At 38.3% G+C, this 21,420-nt stretch overlaps 1 protein-coding gene across 1 annotated transcript in view; it reads right to left on the bottom strand.

The window, feature by feature from the left end:
• Positions 1–2,742: 2,742 nt before the first annotated feature.
• The window catches only part of LOC107714885 (neurexin-2-like), a 368,434-nt gene continuing 349,756 nt past the window's right edge, over positions 2,743–21,420 (bottom strand). Inside the window, exons 18-20 of the mRNA XM_016520877.1 lie at positions 17,310–17,632; positions 12,046–12,124; positions 2,743–5,580 (exon numbers count right to left, since the gene is read on the bottom strand). Coding sequence (XP_016376363.1) covers positions 4,709–5,580; positions 12,046–12,124; positions 17,310–17,632 — 1,274 coding nt within the window. The 3' untranslated portion in view covers positions 2,743–4,708. The remainder of the gene's footprint in view (positions 5,581–12,045; positions 12,125–17,309; positions 17,633–21,420) is intronic.

A 21,420-nucleotide genomic window follows, 5' to 3' on the forward strand; every position in this document is an offset into this window, starting at 1 on the left:
AGTGTGTTCTGGGTGATTACAGACATTCCCACCTCTGTTAATAACAGAAAATCAAACACTGTTTTCAAAACTGATCCAGTTTCAGTGCTTTGATATTAATGTTGGGAAATTCAAAAGTTTGTGTTGCTCTTAAACTTGCACTAAACATGATTATACCATCTAAATAGCCTATTCATTTTAATAGAACCGCTCGTCTTCTTTAGTGATACAAGCTCAGAAACATTTATAACCTGTTGAAGTTTATGTTGTGTATTGACTTGGTGCCATGATGGATATTGAAATGTTGTTATTTATTTTTCATTTTAAACAGTATTAAATGAATACTGAATAATGAATCTCAATACTGTTGAGACACCTCGCTGCGCCGCTTGCCCGTCGGTACTTGGACAACTGTTTTTGGAGAGGGGGAAAAGAGTTTCGGTAGAGGAAAAAGTTTTTTGAAGAGAAAGAAAATCTGAGAGAGAAAAATGTTTTTTTTTTTTTAAAGAGGAACATTTTCAGCGAGAGAAGTTTATTCTTTTTTGAAAAAGAAAATTCAGAGAGAAAATATTTTTTTTAAAGAGAAAAAAAAAAGACAAATTTTTTTTTTGTAGAGTAAAAATTCTGAGCAAAAATGCTAGACAGAAAGAAAACAATGTTTTGTGTGAAAGAAAAAATCAGAGAGAAAAAATAATTTTGAAGACCAAAAAAAAATCAAAAAGAAAAAAAAATTGAGAGAGAAAAAAAAATCTTGGAGATAAAAAAAAAAAAGAATCAGGGAGAAAGAAAAAAAATCAGAGCAAAAATGTATTTGGAGAAAAATAGCAATAGTGCAGTAGTTTGAACACCACAACACATTCAACAACAGCTAGATGAAGCACAAAACACACAATAGTGTGGAAGCCCTGAACCACAACGTGATACAAGAAATCAAGGTGCAGAAAAACAATCAAACAATCAAACAAACACCTGTGTCTCAGGTCCTTCCGGAATCGTAGTCCTTAGCTTTTCTTCTCTCCTGCAATGAAATCTTTCTCCCCAAAAACCAAAAACTTTTTTTTGCTTCAAAATCTTTTTTTTCACATAAAAATAATTTTTTTTTTTTTTATGAAAGAGAGAGAGAGAGAGAGAAAAAAAGTTTTGTGCATAGAAAAAAGTTACTTGGCAAGAAAAAAATCAGTAGAGAAAAAAATTTTGAGAAAAAGAAAACCATTGGAGTGAAAAAAAATTCAGAGAGAGAAAAAAATAGAGCAAAAACAATTAAAAAAAATTTTTTTAAAAAAAGAAAGAAAATCATGTGGATCAGAGCTTCTATAAAATCTCAAATGTTTTAAAAGTTTGTGTTTTTGACTGTCTCTTCAGAAACTTTTCTCTCTCTTTTTTCAACACAAATGAGAGAGAGAGAGCGAGAGAGAGAGAGAGAGAGAGAGAGAGAGAGAGAGAGCATTATCATGCAGTACCAATCGCGGCCACGAGGTGCCACTATAATTTAGCATGAAATCTTATGCTTACACTGCTTTCTGTATTCAGACTTGAATAAATACATTTACAAGAAGGTTTTGCAAATCAAAATCAGATTCAATATATGCATATATGACCTTTTTTGATTGTTAGTCTATCTAATGTTAGACAGTTGCAATGACTCTCTTGTCTTGGCTGTCCTGTTTGCCCAACGTTCAATTGATTTCTTTTTTTTTCTTTTTGGGGAGAGAGGAACTTTTTTTGGTTGAGGAATAACAATTTTGGAGAGAGAAAAAAAATCAGGGAAAAAAAACGATAAAAGTTGGAGAGGGAGAAAAAAATGTTCAGAAAAAAAAGTTTGTGGTAAAAAAAAAAAAAAAAACTGTGAGAGAGATATTCTTAGCATTTAGGAACTAACACACTGCTGTTCACATTTTGGTTCAGGACTTCCGTTTGTTTCCCTCTCTGGTGTTGCCTGTTTAGGAAAAAAAATTGAAGAGAGAGAGAGAAAAACATTTTTCAGAAAAGAAACCAATTGGAAAGAGAAAACAAATATTTTTGGAGAGAGCGAGGAAACAAATTCTTAAGACCTGGGCTCAGGAAGGATCTAAGACGATTTTTCTTCCACCTTGACTTTCCCCTCACATTGCGGTTCAGGGCTTCCATGCAATATAAATCATGCTGTGAAAGCTGAACGGTTTGTGACAGCGTCTGAGAGTCGTATCATGTGATTCAGAGGTCAGAGAGCTCAGTCTGTCAGGCCTGTCGCAGCTGGACCGAACGAACACCGAAGGATAGTGATTAATGATCAATGATAGGAAATAAAACTAACATTAGTTAGCATCTACAATTAATAAATTGACATCCCATTAAAAATCATAATGAATTACAAATTAAATTATATATTTATATCTGGCAATAATACTATTACAATATTACCAGCGTCAGTTTGATAGTCTGATAATTGGAAATATATCAGGACTCCAATTTGAGATTATACAGGTTTCATATTCCGATCATTATTATGATTTCTGTTTTATTTTAAATGTTGAATAAGAAACCACGTAACATTATGAGAATAAAAGACGTTCCGGCACTCACGTAAATGTGTTTTACGAGTCCACAGCAACACTGTGCTATAAATACTCTATAGTTTACACTCTCAAAGTCTTTGTGTCGAGCTGATGTGAGGAAGATTATTCTGGAAGAAAAGTGTGAATCTGAAATAAGCACACGACACGGGGTGTAAGAAGTATATAACCAATTGTATTCCCTTCTGTTAATATACACTTATGCAGATTCATCTCACTGGAACACTCTACAATAACATTTAGAAAGAACAAGGGAGCTGAGGAGAAACGCAACCGACAAACCTGAACAGGAACGGAAAGAATGGAAACACATTCACACAGACAAACAAGCGCACAAACGCTCATGCAAACACACAGAGATGGAAGAGTGAAATCAAATGATGATGATGAAGTCTGGTCCTCGTTGAGTGAGTATGGCGTATGAACAGCCCTCCACACGCTGGGTAAAGCGAGCAACATGATTTAAACGGAGGATGGAGTCGATGATCAAAGTCTTCTGGATACAAGGAGATACTCTCACACCTGGTAAAGGAAATGTTCTCTTGTAAACCAAATCACATTTTGCTGTTTAATATTCAAAAGAGCATCTGCTTTCTGGAATCCGATTCACTGATCTTTGCATTTCACTGCACTTTCTTCTTTTTTTCTTTTTCTTAGGGATGATAATTAGGAAAAACACATCTCTTTTAGCACTGGGATGAGATTCAAATATTTAGACATTTCACAAACTGTTTAAACATTTTCTTTTCAATGTAGAGTTTAGTTCTTTTAATAGAGTTGAGAAAATTAGAATACTAGAGTTCAAGATGTACATCTTCCAAGAAACAGGCCATTTTGTCTCTTTCGAGAGAGTACGTTCCATTAAATGCGCAAAGTTCATACCTACTTTCCTCCTGAGGGAACGTGGTCAAAGACGCAGGAGAGTTCACGTTCCCTACGTGGGATGTACATGAACTGGAACGTTATTGTCTTTTTCCTTAGACATTGTGACGCAATAAAAAAAAGCACAAACACGCACACATATAGAAAACAAAACAAAAGACATCTTAGCATCCTGCTCTGCTGTTTTCCACTGATACGGTTTGTTGACGTGATGTAGGCCTTGATCGATCACGTCAGACTTTCAGTTGCTTGTGTCCCTTTGTCTTTTCAAATATCTGTATATGAATATATCTATTTGCTGTTGGGGGTTTCAGGTTCTTGAATGTGGAGCAAAAACCAAGATCATCAGCGGGTTCAGGACAGAGCCCTGGGGAACCCCAAAAACACACAACGAATATTTGCTTGAACGCGGGGTAACTGCAGGCATCCAAGAGTCCTGGCGGCTGAAGGGATCATCCACAGATGTTTCGCTAGTTGTAACGGTTTGATATATAGATATATATTTATTTGTTTGACTCCACAGAAACAGTTTTTGTCTCTTTTCATTTTGAATACCACATGCTGGAAACACAACAGAATTACGTTGCATCTGCTCCTGAGCACCAAGGACAAGCAGAAAAAGAGAGAACAAGCCAAGAAAGAGAGAAAGAGAGGGATGATGGGAGCGGAGGCTGGAAACATGAAGCACTTGGAAAGAGAGGGAGACGCATTTGACACGGAGCTGGTTTGGCAGTATTACAGAGGAGTGTGACTGCTAAACATTTTCGGCACCATCTGTTCCTGAAATGTCACCTATGCCAAGCTGTTCCAGCTGAACTGCTCTCGTTCCCAAACAATTCTCAACCGCATCCAATGCTCTGATGGAGCAACAATGGATCGCACAAGCACCCTGGCGGACACGGTGTTTTGACATCAGGTTAGGAGATGATCTGAATATTGAGGACTCACGTAGTATTTACAAAGAACAAACTAGAGCGTCAAATTACATGCGAGGAAAAATCCACTTTTCTTCAATACAAAAGGTCTGCAGAGTTTCTTTTTGTAATAGGGATTAGCTATCACAAATGGAAATGAGGGAGGGGATGATTCCGAACCCTAGATGCTTTCGAACTCTTTAGCTCTTGCTGAAAATGAGGCCAACAGCTAGACGAGACGGGAAATTAAAGAAGACTGATGTCAGAGCTCTAAATGTGACGGTAAACTGCCGACAAATACCTGGACCTCCCTTTCCATTCCTCATCCTATCTCTCTCCTTCTCCCCTTCGCTTCCGCCTCGGTCCCTACGGAGGCCGAGCTCAGACGTAATACTCCTTGTCTTTGTTCTTCTTGCTCTTTGTGCCCGTCTTGGCTGCGCCGGGCTGCTTCTCCTTCACCAAGGCGCCGTTGCTTTGCGTGGCCGAGTTGCTGATGTAGTTGCGACTCTGGTCCACCTGGTAGGAGCCTTCATCGCGGTTGCGGTACTTGTACATGGCGTAGAGTAGGATGAGGATGCAGAGGGCGGCTGCGGCCACGATGCCCACCACCATGCCCGTCGTGCTGCTGGACTCTCGGATTACCTCCACCGCTCCTGGAGGCCCTCGGTCTGGTGACGAGGGGTCTGTAGTGGGCACATGGGGGAAATTGGGAGGATATGTTATACCTGGGACGTGCCGGTGCCGCCCGCCGTGTTCAGGGTCGCCCGACGGCTGAATGGGCGGCAGCAGCACCTGGTCGCGGGTGTTCATTTTACCCGCAGGGATGTTGGAGCCACTGTTGATGCCGGGTTTGAGCCGGGGCACCGGGGGGGCTGTGGGGGTGAACGGGAGCGGCGGGCGATGGGACTCGGGCAAATGGGCAAAGGGCCGGTCACCTCGGGGGTTCCCGGCCGCAGGGGGAGGGGGGAGTACGGTCCGGTCAGTGACAAGGGGGGAGTTTTTATAGTAGTCCTCATCGTCGGATTCCGTCATCTCACCCGAGCCGAAGGCTGAGACCTCCATGGGCTCTTCGCAGTCCTCCTGGTCCAGCGGACAAGGGGGTCGGCCAGGCAAGGGGAGAGACTCTTTGGTGGTCTCGAGCAAGGTGAGGAAGGGGCGATAGGTCGGGGGCGGGGGAATAACGGGGTAAAGTGTCACAATTGACGGTGGGTCAAGGGAATCCACAGTTATAATTGGCAACACTAGTTCACCTCCTAGGATGAAAGAGAGAAGGAACACGGCGTTAGTTGGAACCCGAGCAAATGAATGCACAAGAGAGAGAGAAGAACCATCATTAGAACAGCACTAAGACTTAATGAGGTTAGTTCTAATGTTAGTTTTGTTATTTAAAATCAGACTATAAACAGCTAGGCTAATGCTAAGGCATTACAGTCGTATACATTACTGGGTTAGAGTAATACAGAGAAACATTAAAACTTAAGCATGTGCTAGACCAGCTAGAATGTACATTCATATAAAAATCCTACAAAAACAGTTCTACGTCTGTGTTAATGCTAATGCTAGCTGTGCTAACCTCCACTCACTGACTGCATGTTTAAGAAGAGAGCAAACCACGTAGTACAGGTCACTTACATCAACAAATTGGCCGCATGATTTTTGCATGAAAAAAAAATTACAAAAAGAAAGCTGTGTAAGATTGTTCTGGGATAGTGATAAACAAATTTCAGCCCATGTTTCAAAGTAGGTAAAGTGTTTTGAATTCATCATTCAGTGAACGATTTCTCGGAGCTCATAAAGCTCATAATCCCCACTCCCCGTTGGCATGGTGATAGCTTGCTAATGATTAAGATCTATATGCAAAACTTCCCACTCTCACCCCGGGGTACCGAAGGTGATATTTTCAAATTACTGTCCCACAAGACTTTCCCCCCCAAAACACAGAGCAAATCTTTCAAGATAATTATCCATAAGCCTGTCCCTTTGAAATCTCATACCATGAATAACAAAAGCCCATTTTTTTCCCTTGGAACTGGCTTGTCAAGGAATGTCAAAAATTGAAATTACACAAGACGTATTCAAGTATTCATTAGGATTCGGCTCAGATTTGTCAAACAGTTTCATCTGTGGCATCAACACCTGAAATGGAGCATGAATCTAGGAAAACGGGGTGCAGAAGAGATTGTTTTGTTTAAACATAATGCACATCATTGTTATTCACATGATGAGGCAAATTAGTGTGACAAACATTGCTTAGGGGGGGGAGGACTGTTTGGCTCTGATCTGTGCGCTTTGGGAAACCTCCTCAAACCATGGCATCAACACGGCACCCTCCCCTTAACCAGAAGAACCTTCAAAAAGACCATCCTGTTTGCATATTGATGAACAGAGTCATTAAGCTCAAAAAAATCCACCAGGAGAAAAGGTGATATTAACATTCAGAACACACATACGTCTGTTAGAAGCTGAAAAGGAAACAGTATGTTAATGGCATCTTTCACAGAGTCTGTCCCACCCAACAGCCCCGGCGTAGAGGCGTGCATCTGCGGGTTGAGAGTCTGGGGAACGGTTCAGTATAAAATGAATGCCGGTTCACCGTCGACAAATCTTTTATATCCATTGCTAGAAAAAGCCGCTGGAGGCGACCAGCCGTTTAGAGGAACGATCTGTCAAGGGCGGCGAATGGAGTCTGATAATTCAGTAACTGACACCGCCGGTTTGTGAATTATACGAGCCGACGTGTTAATGTGCCACCGGGCACAACAATATTTCCTGCTTTTATTAAATTTGTTGGAATATCTTACGATACGCAAGGAAATCCAGAGCAATCTGTTCCCAGAGAGGGCAGAATCGCTCACAGGAGAGGAACCTTCAATCCTGACGATTACCTTCTAGTATCTTCCCTAAAATGCACTTGAAGGAGAACTGATGGAAACGAGCAAAGAGATGCGAACGATAAACCTCCTCAAACCGTCAATCCACAGACGCACAAGTCAGTGAACGTGTGCGCAACCCATCAGCCTGTCTGTGTGTTCGTGACAAATCTCGTTATAGATTAGAAATCTTTGTTCCAGTAGTCTGTGATTGGTCAAACTTTGCCTCCTGTGACAGTTGCGTTGACAACAAGAACAACATCAGAATAGCATCATGACACATGAGTACAAACTAATATCTCACATGCTCAGCGCAGTGCCGTTCTCACTTGTTTCACGATGATTGTCTGGAGTGAGTAAGTGCCACCGTGAGCACCATCAGTAACTGGAGTAATGGCTGCAGCTTTATTCGTGCTTTTATTTCTTAAACTGCAACAAATGACACTTACATCTGTCTGTTGCAAATCCATCGCGAGAGAAGCAATTTAAGCCAGACAAACTACCAAAGACGCACTGTTCTTTAACCGGCAAATTAAATGTCATTAACAGTGAGAAATGCACAGAATTAAATCAATAAACCTGAGCAAGTCTAGCACAGAGCACCTGCATCAACTCAGAGTAAAAAATACACACTTTTGTGCTTATACTGCAGTTTTGAGATGGAGAAAATGGAAATACAAGCACAGCAACAAAACAAAAACAAAACATCTCTTTCTCTCCTTCACTGAATTCATGATCAGTCTTGGGTAAGATACTCTAAACAAGTCATTAATTACTAGCTACTAATTACATCTTCGACAGTGTAATTAGATTACTATCTCTCAAAAAGTAATGCATGCCATATCAACCTCGACCAGTTGAACAAAACAAGGACAGACATGAAATGGCTCTTTTAATTATTTCAAATAAAGTTGATTCTTGAATGAAAATAAATTATTCTTGAGCTGACCAAAGTATTTAAAGGTTACATTAAACAAATTTTCTAACATTAGATGATACATTTCTATGTTACATCCACTATTGTTTTATATATAATTTGTTTTATAGCTTATAAAATATGTAATGCAATTACATCAGAAGTAACAGTAATTAAATTACAGAAAAATCAAGAGTAATCCCTCTCAGTAATTAAATACTTAGTTACATTACACCAAATATTGGTCATGATTCTGAGCTTTAAGTCTAAATGCCCTGCAAAAGATGATTTTCTTCCACAGTATTTTGTCTTGTTTTGCAGTACAAATATCTAAACTTCCTTAAATCAAGTTACATTTACTTGAGAAGCTAAATTATTTAAGATATTAAGTCTTGTTCTCTGAAAAAAATGAAGTGACTTCATGCTTTTAGGAAGCAAAAACTATCCACCAGTGGGGTCAGAAAAATAAACAATTCAAATGGAAAACAAGTTGATCGGCAGATATTTTTTCTTGTTTAAAGCGTAAACACTTAATTTAGATTTTTTTTTTTTTCAGAAAACAAGATTTGTTATCTAACATTGTTTTGCCTCTCAAGTAATTATATCTTGATTAGATATTTGTACTGGAAAATAAGACAAAAATATTAAGGAAGTGTTTTGTCCTGGAGGTTTGAGCAGAACCTTGCAAGTTGAACGGATGCACTACTGGATCACATTAATGTCAAGATGAGCAGCACAATGAAAGAGACTCCTATGTCCAGAAAAACATCCAGCTTGTTTTGGACATCCAGGAGCCTGTTTACATCCACACACAGTAATGGAAGCTGGAAATGTGACTACTGTTTGCCGTGGGCGCTCAGGCCACGGGGAAGGCTGAGATTGGAGTTGTCTCTCTCTTAGCTAATTTGATTTTGAAGCTGAACACTAGAGTGACGGTGGGGGTGAGACCGACCCCGATGCTTAATAATTGACAACAGAAGACACCGGGAGCCTAGACGCTCAGAGAGACTGAGATTAACCTCTATAAATGTACTTGCTTCACATCAAACCACACATTTCATATGCAGCGTGCTGAAATATTCATGTTTGTTTTGTTAGACTTGCTTCTGCAACTAATAAATTAAGAATATCTTGATTATATACGAAGAGACACAGAGCTGCTTTATTGTTTCTATAAAGCCAATGAAACCTATTTATAAAGCTATAAATCAAAACCTGCTTCTTGTTCTTATATGTATATGGTTTTTCATTATATACATAAGAATTCAGTGTTGGAATGCCTCACATATAATGCATGTATATGAAGGATAAATGCTTCACTGCATACAGCGTTGTTAACTAAAACTATTCAAAATCACCTTTGTTCACTGCATATAAATATATCAATGTTTATACAAATAGAATTATTGAATAAAAAAAGTAAAAATCATGAAAATTAGAAATGTTGCATTTGGGAACTAACTGACATAAGTTAAAGCTAAAAGAAATATACCCCCCCCCCCAAAACTAATTAAAATGACAAAAGCCCAAAACAAAACTACTAAAACTGAAATAAAAATAAAGCCAAATAGAAATATTAGCCCCTACCCAAAACAAACTAATAAAAATGGGAAAAGCCCATAACAAAGTTACCAAAACTGAAATAAAAATAAATTAAAGCTAAACAGAAATGTAAAAAATAAAACTAATAAAAAGGGCAAAAGCCCCCCCAAAATTGACTAAAACGGAAATAAAAATAATTTAAAGTTAAATAGAAACATAAACATGGGAAAAGCCCATAATGTATTTACTGTCTCGTGTTTGTGTATAACAGTCAGACTGTAGTGTGTGTAACAGTCAGACTGTCGCTTGTTTGTAAGTCAGACTGTAGTGTGTTTGTGTGTAACAGTCAGATTGTAGTGTGTTTGTGTGTAACAGTCAGACTGTAGTGTGTTTGTGTGTAACTGTCAGGTTGTAGTGTGTTTGTGTGTAACAGTCAGACTGTAGTGTGTTTGTGTGTAAAAGTCAGACTGTTTTGTGTTTGTGTAACAGTCAGACAGTAGTGTGTATGTGTGTAAAAGTCAGACTGTCATGTGTTTGTGTGTAACAGTCTGACTGTAGTGTGTTTGTGTGTAAAAGTCGGACTGTTTTGTGTTTGTGTAACAGTCAGACAGTAGTGTGTATGTGTGTAACAGTCGGAATGTAGTGTTTGTGTGTAACAGTCAGACTGTCGCATGTTTGTGTGTAACAGTCAGATTGTCGCATGTTTGTGTCTAACAGTCATACTGTGGTGTGTTTGTGTGCTACAGTCAGATTGTTGTGCGATTGTAGTTTCAGCTCATTATAAACTAGAGAATGGTCAGCAGGCTCCAGCGAATGATGTAATTAGGAGCTTCTAATGAGGGCAGAGATTAATTCGCCCATGGAGATCAGCTGAGATAAGAGACGTTTCTGTGGGACCCTGGAGCAGAAACGCAATGCGGAGATTTCCGTCCCTCCATCCATCCGTCCGTATCTCTCTGCTTCGTCTGTGGCTCATCCATCTCTCCCATGATACAGCAAACGTGAGGAACATGCTGATGCCAGTCAGAGCCTCGCTCTCTTCTCTGTGTTTGATTTGTACTTTATCTTTCTTGTTTACTTTTACTTTGTTGTCCAGCATTTGACGGTGAGTCACACAATTTGTTTGCTCTCTTTGTCCTTTTGTCTGCTCCAGTGTGCAATAGAAATATTTGCTTTCAAAAACACAGATGAACTGCTGCACACCCTCAGATGGTTGCTATGGTGTGCCTTGGAGTTTGCTGGGGCATTCTGAGTGGTTCCTGAAGCATTCTTGGTGGTTGCTAGGCGGATGCTGGCCTGTTGCTAAGGTGATGAACTTTTCACAAAAAAAAAATCACTGTTTTTTGATCCTGACACAAAATGACCAGCTAACATTAATTGACTAATCATATCAGCAGCACATGTGAAAGTGTGAATGAGTACTAGTCAGGTAAAATCACTATCATACTAATTAGATTGTAAGAGCAGACTGATTGCTATAAAAGGAGGGAAGAAGCGCTTCCAATCATTGTGTTCTTGTTAGCAATGGTTACCTCCAAAGAAACACGTGCAGCCATCATCTCTTTGCATTAAAATGGCCTCACATGCTAGGAAATTGCTACAAAGAATATTGCACCTGAAAGAACCATTTACCGGATAATGAAATCAAAATGTCTTGCAAGAGCGACTTCTTCCAACGATCCATGCGCAATTTGGTGATGATCCGTGCATTTTCCAGCATGATGGAGCACCATGTCACAAAGCAAGAGTGATAAAGAAGAGACTCGAAGATCATTACATTGAAATTTTGGATCCGGGGTCAACACTGTAAATATTGACTCATTATATTTTTTTGCCAATAAAAGCCTTTAAAATGTATGATATGCTTATCATTGTTTTTCAGTATACCATAGAAACATGTGGAAAAATAATTTACAAATACTGAAGCAGCAAACTTTTTAAAACAAAATTTATGTCACTGCCAAAACTTTTGGCAACGACTGTACTTCACGAGCAAACTGTGTAATACAACTTGTTTTCAAAATATATGAGTTTGAGTTTATCAAAAACATGATGTGAACATGAGTAAATAATCTAATTTAGTTTCCTTAATTTATATTTATTAAAAATTATATTTATAATTGATCAGGCTCCAACAATCAAAGCTACTATATGAAATGAAAATGATTAAAGACATTGCATGGTACAATATACATTTATTAATAACTTCAAACCATAAGAGTTCCTACTAAATGACATTAATTTAGGTTCAATCTGATTGTCAACTTGAATTGAGGTATATTTTGTCCAATCACAGCTGCACACTGGATGAGATTGTGTAAGTGTGTGTGTATGTTTGTGTGTGTGTTTACAGCATATAAAAACACAGACGGATGGTAAGACTGACTCACCGTTTCCAGGTTCACACTCCTCGAGATCTTCATCATCACTTGGGCATTCTGCTGACGCTACTAACAGGTCGTCAGTATTCTGCAGCGAAAGAGACAGACAGACAGTCAGTACAGTGTCCATCTTCAATATAATGAATTAAAAATACATCAAACACCAACCACATTCACAGAGACAGCTGTCATGTGATGATCCCTCACACTCTCTTGACTGCAGCTCTGTGAATCTCTGTTTTCAGTCCATTAATCGGGTGTCCATGTGTAAATATATACTGTCATATTTGAACACACAGAGCACTGGAGACTGTCGTCTCTGAGCCAAAGCTGCCAGACACAGTGTCTGAAATAATTCTCATCCATTTCTCATGACACGTCAAACTCATTTCAGCATCTGAACATATCGAGAAAATTAGTCTCTCTGAGGAAAACACACAGTCAGTGGTGAAACATCAGCTTTATTCAGCCATCAGAGAGATTCTCCATCAGAACAAAGAGCTTCTGATCAGACCTGTGATTGACAACATGTCCCTCTGTCTGTCTTCCTGTCCGTCCATCTGTCTGTCCATCTGTCTATATGTCCATCCATCCATCTGTCTGTCTGTCTGTCCGTACATCTGTCTGTCTGTCCATCCATCTGTCTGTCCATCTTTCCATTTGTCTGTCCATCCATCTGTCTGTCCATCTTTCCATTTGTCTGTCCGTATATACACTGAACAAAATTATATATACAACACTTTTGTTTTTGCCCCCATTTTTCTTTCCTGCTGACGCTACTAACAGGTCGTCAGTATTCTGCAGCGAAAGAGACAGACAGACAGTCAGTACAGTGTCCATCTTCAATATAATGAATTAAAAATACATCAAACACCAACCACATTCACAGAGACAGCTGTCATGTGATGATCCCTCACACTCTCTGACTGCAGCTCTGTGAATCTCTGTTTTCAGTCCATTAATCAGGTGTCCATGTGTAAATATATACTGTCATATCTGAACACACAGAGCACTGGAGACTGTCGTCTCTGAGCCAAAGCTGCCAGACACAGTGTCTGAAATAATTCTCATCCATTTCTCATGACACGTCAAACTCATTTCAGCATCTGAACATATCGAGAAAATTAGTCTCTCTGAGGAAAACACACAGTCAGTGGTGAAACCTCAGCTTTATTCAGCCATCAGAGAGATTCTCCATCAGAACAAAGAGCTTCTGATCAGACCTGTGATTGACAACATGTCCCTCTGTCTGTCTTCCTGTCTGTCCATCTGTCTGTCCATCTGTCTATATGTCCATCCATCCATCTGTCCATCTGTCTGTCCATCCTTCCATTTGTCTGTCCGTACATCTGTCTGTCCATCCATCTGTCTGTCCATCTTTCCATTTGTCTGTCCATACATCTGTCTGTCTGTCTGTCTGTCCGTACATCTGTCTGTCTGTCCATCCATCTGTCTGTCCATCTTTCCATTTGTCTGTCCATCCATCTGTCTGTCCATCTTTCCATTTGTCTGTCCGTATATACACTGAACAAAATTATAAACACAACACTTTTGTTTTTGCCCCCATTTTTCATGAGCTGAACTCAAAGATCTAAGACTTTTTCTATGTACGCAAAAGGCCTATTTCTCTCAAATATTGTTCACAAATCTGTCTAAATCTGTGTTAGTGAGCACTTCTCCTTTGCCGAGATAATCCATCCACCTCACAGGTGTGGCATATCAAGATGCTGATTAGACAGCATGATTATTGCACAGGTGTGCCTTAGGCTGGCCACAATAAAAGGCCAATCTAAAATGTGCAGTTTTACTGTATTGGGGGGTCCGGAAAGGTCCGAAAACCAGTCAGTATCTGGTGTGACCACCATTTGCCTCCCTGTGCATCCATCTGTCTGTCCATCTTTCCATTTGTCTGTTCATACATCTGTCTGTCTGTCCGTCCATCTGTCTGTCCGTACATCTGTCTGTCCATCTTTCCATTTGTCTGTCCATACATCTGTCTGTCTCTCCGTCCATCTGTCTGTCCATCTTTCCATTTGTCTGTCCGTACATCTGTCTGTCTGTCCATCCATCTGTCTTCCTGTCCATCTTTCCATTTGTCTGTCCATACATCTGTCTGTCTGTTCGTCCATCTGTCTATCTGTCCATCCATCTGTCTGTCCATCTTTCCATTTGTATGTCTATCTGTGCATCCATCAGTCTGTCCATCTGTCTCTCCATCCATCCATCCATCCATCCATCTGTCTATCTGTCCGTCCATCTGTCTGTCCATCTTGCCCTTTGTCTATCTGTTCATCCATCCATATGTCCATCTGTCTCTCTGTCCATCCATCTATCTGTCCATCCATCCATCTGTCCATTTGTCTGTCTGTCCATCTGTCTGTCTGTCTGCCCGTCTGTCTTCCTGTCTGTCCATAACTAAAACTAAAACTCAAACCATAAAACAATCAGCTAATTGCCAAGGCAACGATTCTCAGAGTTAATGTACTAAAATAAAAATAAAAATCTGAAATAAAAATGAATGAAAACTGACTGTTCAAAACAACACTGTATACTAATTAGTAATTTTAACAGTCACTAATCAGAATAACTAATCTGTAAACTAATCTAAACCTTTTTAAAAAAAAATTCTGCACTGATTGTTATTCAAATATTTAGGAATACAAACTCTTCCAAAATGCAATTATGATGATACAGTATACATAAATAAGTGTATGAAGAGAATTAGTAGTTGGCGTTAGTTCTGGTCAGTGAATCTCGTCTCCTGAATGCACGGATCGGTTGAGTGACTGTGAACTGGACGAGGAACTCGTTCTCAGCAGATTTATTTGACGCTTGCTCTCGCTGAACCAGCCGCAGGACACAATCCTGTTTTCTTTTAATTAGTTCTGAAAAGCTGCAGACTATTGTACTGAAGACTGGAGTGTTTCTTCACTTATTTATTTCATAAAGTGATATTTATTAGAGACTACATCATTTGGAGCGCCGCGGATCAAAATCACATTCCAGCTTCACATGTTTCTGTAACCCAACATGACATTTCAGTCGTACGGATCCGTTTAATTCGTCCTCTGCCCAGCGAATGCATTAACGCCACAGACTCGGAAACCATTCCCAGTGGAAAAGGCTTTTGTTTTTCAGATATTAATGGGCCGCTGTTTTGAATGTTTTGTTGCCATAATCAAATGTCTCTTCTTCCTGTTTGTGAACCATTGAGCTGGATTTGAATGCTCTCTCAGTACAGGAAGAGGAAAGCTAATAACCGCAGGCAAACGCTGGCGTGTGTTTTCATGTCTGTGAGATGAGTTATAGTATCCGATCCTACATCAGTCTGTTTATCCCCGCCCACCGATTCTACTGCACTGCCTGTTTAGCCCCGCCCACCGATTCTACTGTGAGTAACTGTTTTCATTACGTGATCATTATTGCTTTGTCTGTTAAACAGATCGTTTGATATGTACTGTGTATTTATTCGTTTTTGCCCTACAGCAGTGTCCATCTATGAGGAATGTACAGCAGTGGGTGTTTCCGAGTCCGAGTCTACAATCCTCCACGTCTATTCAAACAGAGTGTTCTGATGAGGGGGGTCAAAACAGCACAGAAAATAGCCTATTACTTCTAAATTATGATGATTTTTGATGTAAAAATCTTGATATTATAAGTGGACCTCAGAGAACAGTACAAAATAATTTTAAAAAGCCATCACCATCATCATCGTCATCATCATTATCATTTTATAGTCATACTGATACATAATCACAAAATGATGTGCCAAAATGTGCAGTCCTAAAACAAGCACAAAAATATGGATTTAAAAAAATAAAAAAAAATAAAAAATAAATCTATATTATATACAGTGGGTACGGAAAGTATTCAGACCCCCTTAAATTTTTCACTCTTTGTTATATTGCAGCCATGTTTGCATTGCCTTCTGATCCCAGCGTTAGGAAAGAGTGAATGAACTTTATTTTTAATGAAGATCCAGACCGCGTCTTTAAGAACTCGGTACTTTATTCACGTCTTTTTACTGTGGAATTGTTTACAAACAAGGCACAATTCGACGCAGGATTTTCAGAAAGATCGATGCTGTGCGACTATATTGGATCCGACAGTAATGTCACAACACGAGTGTGAGTAACTGTTTTCATTACGTGATCATTATTGCTTTGTCTGTTAAACAGATCGTTTGATATGTACTGTGTATTTATTCGTTTTTGCCCTACAGCAGTGTCCATCTATGAGGAATGTACAGCAGTGGGTGTTTCCGAGTCCGAGTCTACAATCCTCCACGTCTATTCAAACAGAGTGTTCTGATGAGGGGGGTCAAAACAGCACAGAAAATAGCCTATTACTTCTAAATTATGATGATTTTTGATGTAAAAATCTTGATGACATTATAAATGGACCTTAGAGAAAAGTACAAAAAAAACAAAAAACAGAGGCAGTTCATGATTTCTTTAAATACTTAGTAACATAGTAATATTAACATTTCTTATTTTGTTTCATTTAGTCATTTTTATAGTTTTATTTTGTATCACCACCAACATCACCATCATCACCATCATCATCGTCATCATCATTATCATTTTATAGTCATACTGATACATAATCACAAAATGATGTGCCAAAATGTGCAGTCCTAAAACAAGCACAAAAATATGGATTTAAAAAAATAAAAAAATAAAAAAAATAAATCTATATTATATATATATCATGAATCACAATTTTTTTTCCAGAAAAATTGCAATTTGAAAAAGTCATGTAGCAGTCAATTAGTTAACATTTGAAAATGAGGAAATTAATACTCTTTTATTAGGAACTGTGTAAAAAAAAGAGATAAAATTATTATATATAATATTGCAATAGTAATATGTATTGTTTTTATTTAAAAATGTATTTTTAATTTAGTAATAATAATAATAATAATAATAATAATAAATAATAAATTACTAAATTATATTTTTTTGGCCAAAATGTGCAGTCCTACAAAACAAAAACATCAAATCAAAGATTTTTTTAAATCACATCTTAAATCACAATTTTATATAATAAAAATTGCATTTGGATTTTCATCCCAAATCCTGCAGCCCTGCAGTCTCTGCTGTTGATCATCACAGGAATTAATCCTGACACTAAGTCTCTGAACTAAAAAAAACGAAGTCCTTATCAAACAGAGAAGAACTGTTTTCCAGCACACTGGATCTTTTGACTTTTGCAAAAGCGTTTGCTCCTGTTTTCTCCGTTTGATCTCAGATTGTGTGTGTTACTGCAGTGACCTGCGTGACGCTGTCTCTCATGGTGGGCGAGCGTTGTTTGCGGGTGGTGGTGGTGGCCATGGTGGTGGTGGTCTCCATGATGGTGGTGGACATGTCTGCGAGCGGCGTGGTGGAGGTGGTGTCGGTGCTCATGACGGAGGGCACGTCTCCCACCAGACGCAGGTTCCCCTGCACCTGCACATTCGGGTCGCCCTCCGCCGCCAGCTTCAGCACCTGCAGGCCGTTATAGTATAGCCCCGAGATCTGACCCTGGAAGTTACGGCCCTTCTCACCGCCGCCCACCTTAATGAACGCCTGGCTGTTGAAGATCGTCAGCTGCCGACCTGCGGAGACCGAGAAACACACCCCAGCCATCAGCGTCCGGTCAGTGACGGAGAAACACCGCAAACCTCTGGCCCGATAACACGCCTGATCAGCTCTGAAACCACAGCCAGGCACTGAATGATACAGGTCTTACTGTATCAGTAATATTATACTGTAATATTAATCTTAATATTACTGCACTGTTTCATATTAGTGTGCATTGTGTCCTATGACTTGGCTGCTATAATACATTAATGGTAAATAAATAAAAGTGGAAAACAAAGAAAACCACGAAAAAAAGAAGAAAAATTAAAATAAAAATAGAAAAACAAACGAATTACTAAAAACAAGAAAAAAAACAATTAATTCAAATATAAAAATATAAAAAAAAAAAAACATGTAGAAGAAACAAATCTGTCAGAAGAATCTAAAAACAAATTAATTAATTAAAACAAAACATAATGAAAAAGAATCACAAATAAATAAATAAACAAACAAATAAATAAAATATGAATGAAAGAAAAATAAGAAAAAAAGACAGAAAAATTAATGATTAAAAATAGAAAGGGAAATAGTAAAAAGAAAAATAAATAGAAATAGAAAAAAGAAAAACAAATACATGGATCAAAATCTATCTATCTATCTATCTATCTATCTTGTGTGTGTGTGTGTGTGTCTTATATTTATCTTATTGTATATTTTGATATAATTATGTCATATAATGTGGTTTTGTATCATCTGATACTGTATCAAATCACAATTGAAGTTAGTGGTCAACCTCTCTTGTGTTACCGAGAGTGAGGTTTGCTGAGTATCAGCAGTTTCTCTCTCATTCATACGCCATCATCCTCATCTCCATGGAAACGTCACGCGGGCAGAATGACCTTTGGAGGGTTTCAGAGATGAGAGATGGACAGAATGATGAAGATGGGACATATTCATAAAGCAGCTGATGATGAAAGACAGACAGAAAGCAAAGGAAAGCGGTTTGTGAGACTGACGGTGTTTGATTTTGACGGTTTTAATGCTTTAATGTTGCCTCTGATGATGATGATGATGATGGATTGGTGAGAAGATGAAGAGCACACACACACACACACTGGGTCCGTCACACATCTCCACCTCTGTGAATGTGTTTGACTCTCTGATCCTGAGTAATCAATTCATTAAAGTTCCTCTCTTCTCCTCCTGTGAGCTTTTCACATCCGACCGTTCAGAGCGAGCGACCGGAGAGATCTCCGTCTGATTGAGCGTCTGACGTCATATAACGGATCTGAGCACCACTAAGAAATCCCCAAAGAATGGAAACATCCAGCAGTGTGAATTCATGATCTGAGCTCCGCAAAACATCCCCCATCATCTGGAGAAACATCAGCGAGTCGAGTGAAGATGCTCTGATTTCATCAGTGATTCTGAGGACAGAGAGCCTGAGGAGATCAGTGACCCGCAGGAGAAACACCAGCAGAGAGAGAAAGACAAAGAGAAACACATATAAATAATCTGAAATAGAAAAAAAGAAGGAAAAAGGAAAAAAAAAAACTGTTTAAAAATAATAATTAAAATAAAAAAAGATAGAAGAGGTAAGAAGGTAAAATAAAAACAAAAAAATATACATGTAAAAATAAATACATACAAACATACATAGATAAAGAAAAAGAAAAATAAATAAATAAATAAATAAAAACGGAAAAAAACTACGAAAAACAAATCAAATTATAAAAAACGAAATAAGTATATATATAAGTAAACAGATAAACAGAAATAATAAATAAACAAAAAGAACAAATGAATGAAAAGATACAAATAAATAAAAATAGAAAAGAAAAAATAACAAAAAGAAAGAATAAAAAAAGAAAAATAAATAATTAAAAAAGAAAGAAAGAAAGAAACAATCAGAAAAAGAAGGAAAAAAGAAAATAATAAAAAAGAGAGAAAGAATCGACTGACTGACAGTGACTCTGAACATGATCATTCTGTCATCATTTACTCTCCTTCATGTCATTAAACCTGTATGACTTATTTTCTTTGGTCAAACATAAAACACTGAGACATTTCTCAAAATATCTTCTTTTACGTTCTTTATTATGTTTGCTTTCTCTTCTTTAAATGACGACAGAATGTTCATTTGTGGGTGAACTGAACCTCTGAACACCGAGAGCAGAGCGAGTGCCGTCTTCTGTCCAGATGAGTTTCTTCTCATTATAAAGGCAAAATAAACTCACAGATGAAAGACGAGTGAAAAGAGCGGTGCTCCGTAATTACAGAGTGTGTGGACTCACTGCACTGACTAATGCACAAACGGCCTAAAAGCTGCTGAGGTGTAATGATACCTGTATCTCTGTGTGTGTGTGTGTGTGTGTGTGTGTGTGTGTGAGAGAGAGAGTGTGTGTGTGTGTGTGTGTGTGTGTGTTAGAGAGTGTGTGTGTGTGTGTGTGTGTTAGAGAGTGTTTGTGTGTGTGTGTGAGGTCGTCTCCTCTGATCCAGAGCACTGGAGTGGGTGTTTGATCTGGTGACCCGTGTCCTTCACCAGCAGGCATGAAGGTAGTGAAACTGAAGTTCTGGTAAGAAAGTTTCCTCTGCTCACATGCTTCTGCTGCGTCTGCTTCTTCTGAGATGTTTCCTCCTCAACAACACACAGATGAAGGGAATATGAGCGGTTGCCGGGGTCACAGGTTGTTGCTATGGTGGCTTTTAAGGCATCATTATACAGTTCTGGGTGGTTGCCAGGTAAAGTCCATCCTCAAGAAGTCTTTATTATGTAAAATGTATACAAGATGTCTGTATTAGTGATGCACTGAAATTAATTTTGTAACCAAAACCGAAATTGAAGTTTTCACTTAACTGAAAACAGAAAATAATATTTGTTTAGTAATCAATGAATTATTCAAATAAATAAACATTTAAATTGCACACAAGGCAGTTTTTATATCAACTTTTAATGGTATATTAATTTGTTGTTGAGATACAAACATTTAAATGCCAGCTATAAAAAACATATGTTTTCATGACATATTCAAACATGCATTAAATACTGAAGAACAGGTTCAGTAAAATATAATGAATATGTAATATAGTGCATATATTGTGGGAAATTATTTATTTAAAATTAATATATTAATTATTTGTCTAGCTGATTATGGAGTTTATGGTGATTGAATGTCTTTTCTGTGGTAAATGTGACATTATTGATCTCAAGCTGTTTTATTGACGTACTTCTGCGGTTGAATCACTGATTAGTGGCTTCTATGATTCATGATCGATTTCAGTAAGTTGTTCTGTTTCTGATGTTTCATCATGTTTATTTGCTGCTGTAACTAGTAGTAAAGAGGAAGAGATGATCAGTGATCTGACGCCACACATTAAATAGCCACAAAATCATGTTTACTGTTTGAATTTAGTGATAAAACTGACAGAATGTGTAAGATGAGGCTTTGTTTCATATTAAAAGTAACAAAACAAATCTCTACAAATAATGTTTAGATATGCATCAACTGAAAACAGCAGAATAAAAGATCTCGGCTCATCAAAATGATCTATTGTTTTGGCCAAAACCAGAAATACTTTTTCAGCTGCCATAATTTCAGTGCACCACTAGTATATATATACTATATATATATATATATATATATATATATATATATATTTGTGTGTGTGTGTGAGTGTTTGTGTGAGAGAGAGAGAGAGAGAGAGTGTGTGTGTTTGTGTGAGTGAGTGTTTGAGTGAGTGTTTGTGTGAGTGAGTGAGTGAGTGTTAGTGTGAGTGAGTGAGTGAGTGAGTGTGTGAGTGAGTGAGTGAGTGTGTGAGTGAG

This window comes from Sinocyclocheilus rhinocerous, unplaced genomic scaffold (assembly GCF_001515625.1).
Source record: "Sinocyclocheilus rhinocerous isolate Xijiao unplaced genomic scaffold, SAMN03320098_v1.1 scaffold1892, whole genome shotgun sequence".
In the NCBI taxonomy this organism is placed as follows: domain Eukaryota; kingdom Metazoa; phylum Chordata; class Actinopteri; order Cypriniformes; family Cyprinidae; genus Sinocyclocheilus; species Sinocyclocheilus rhinocerous.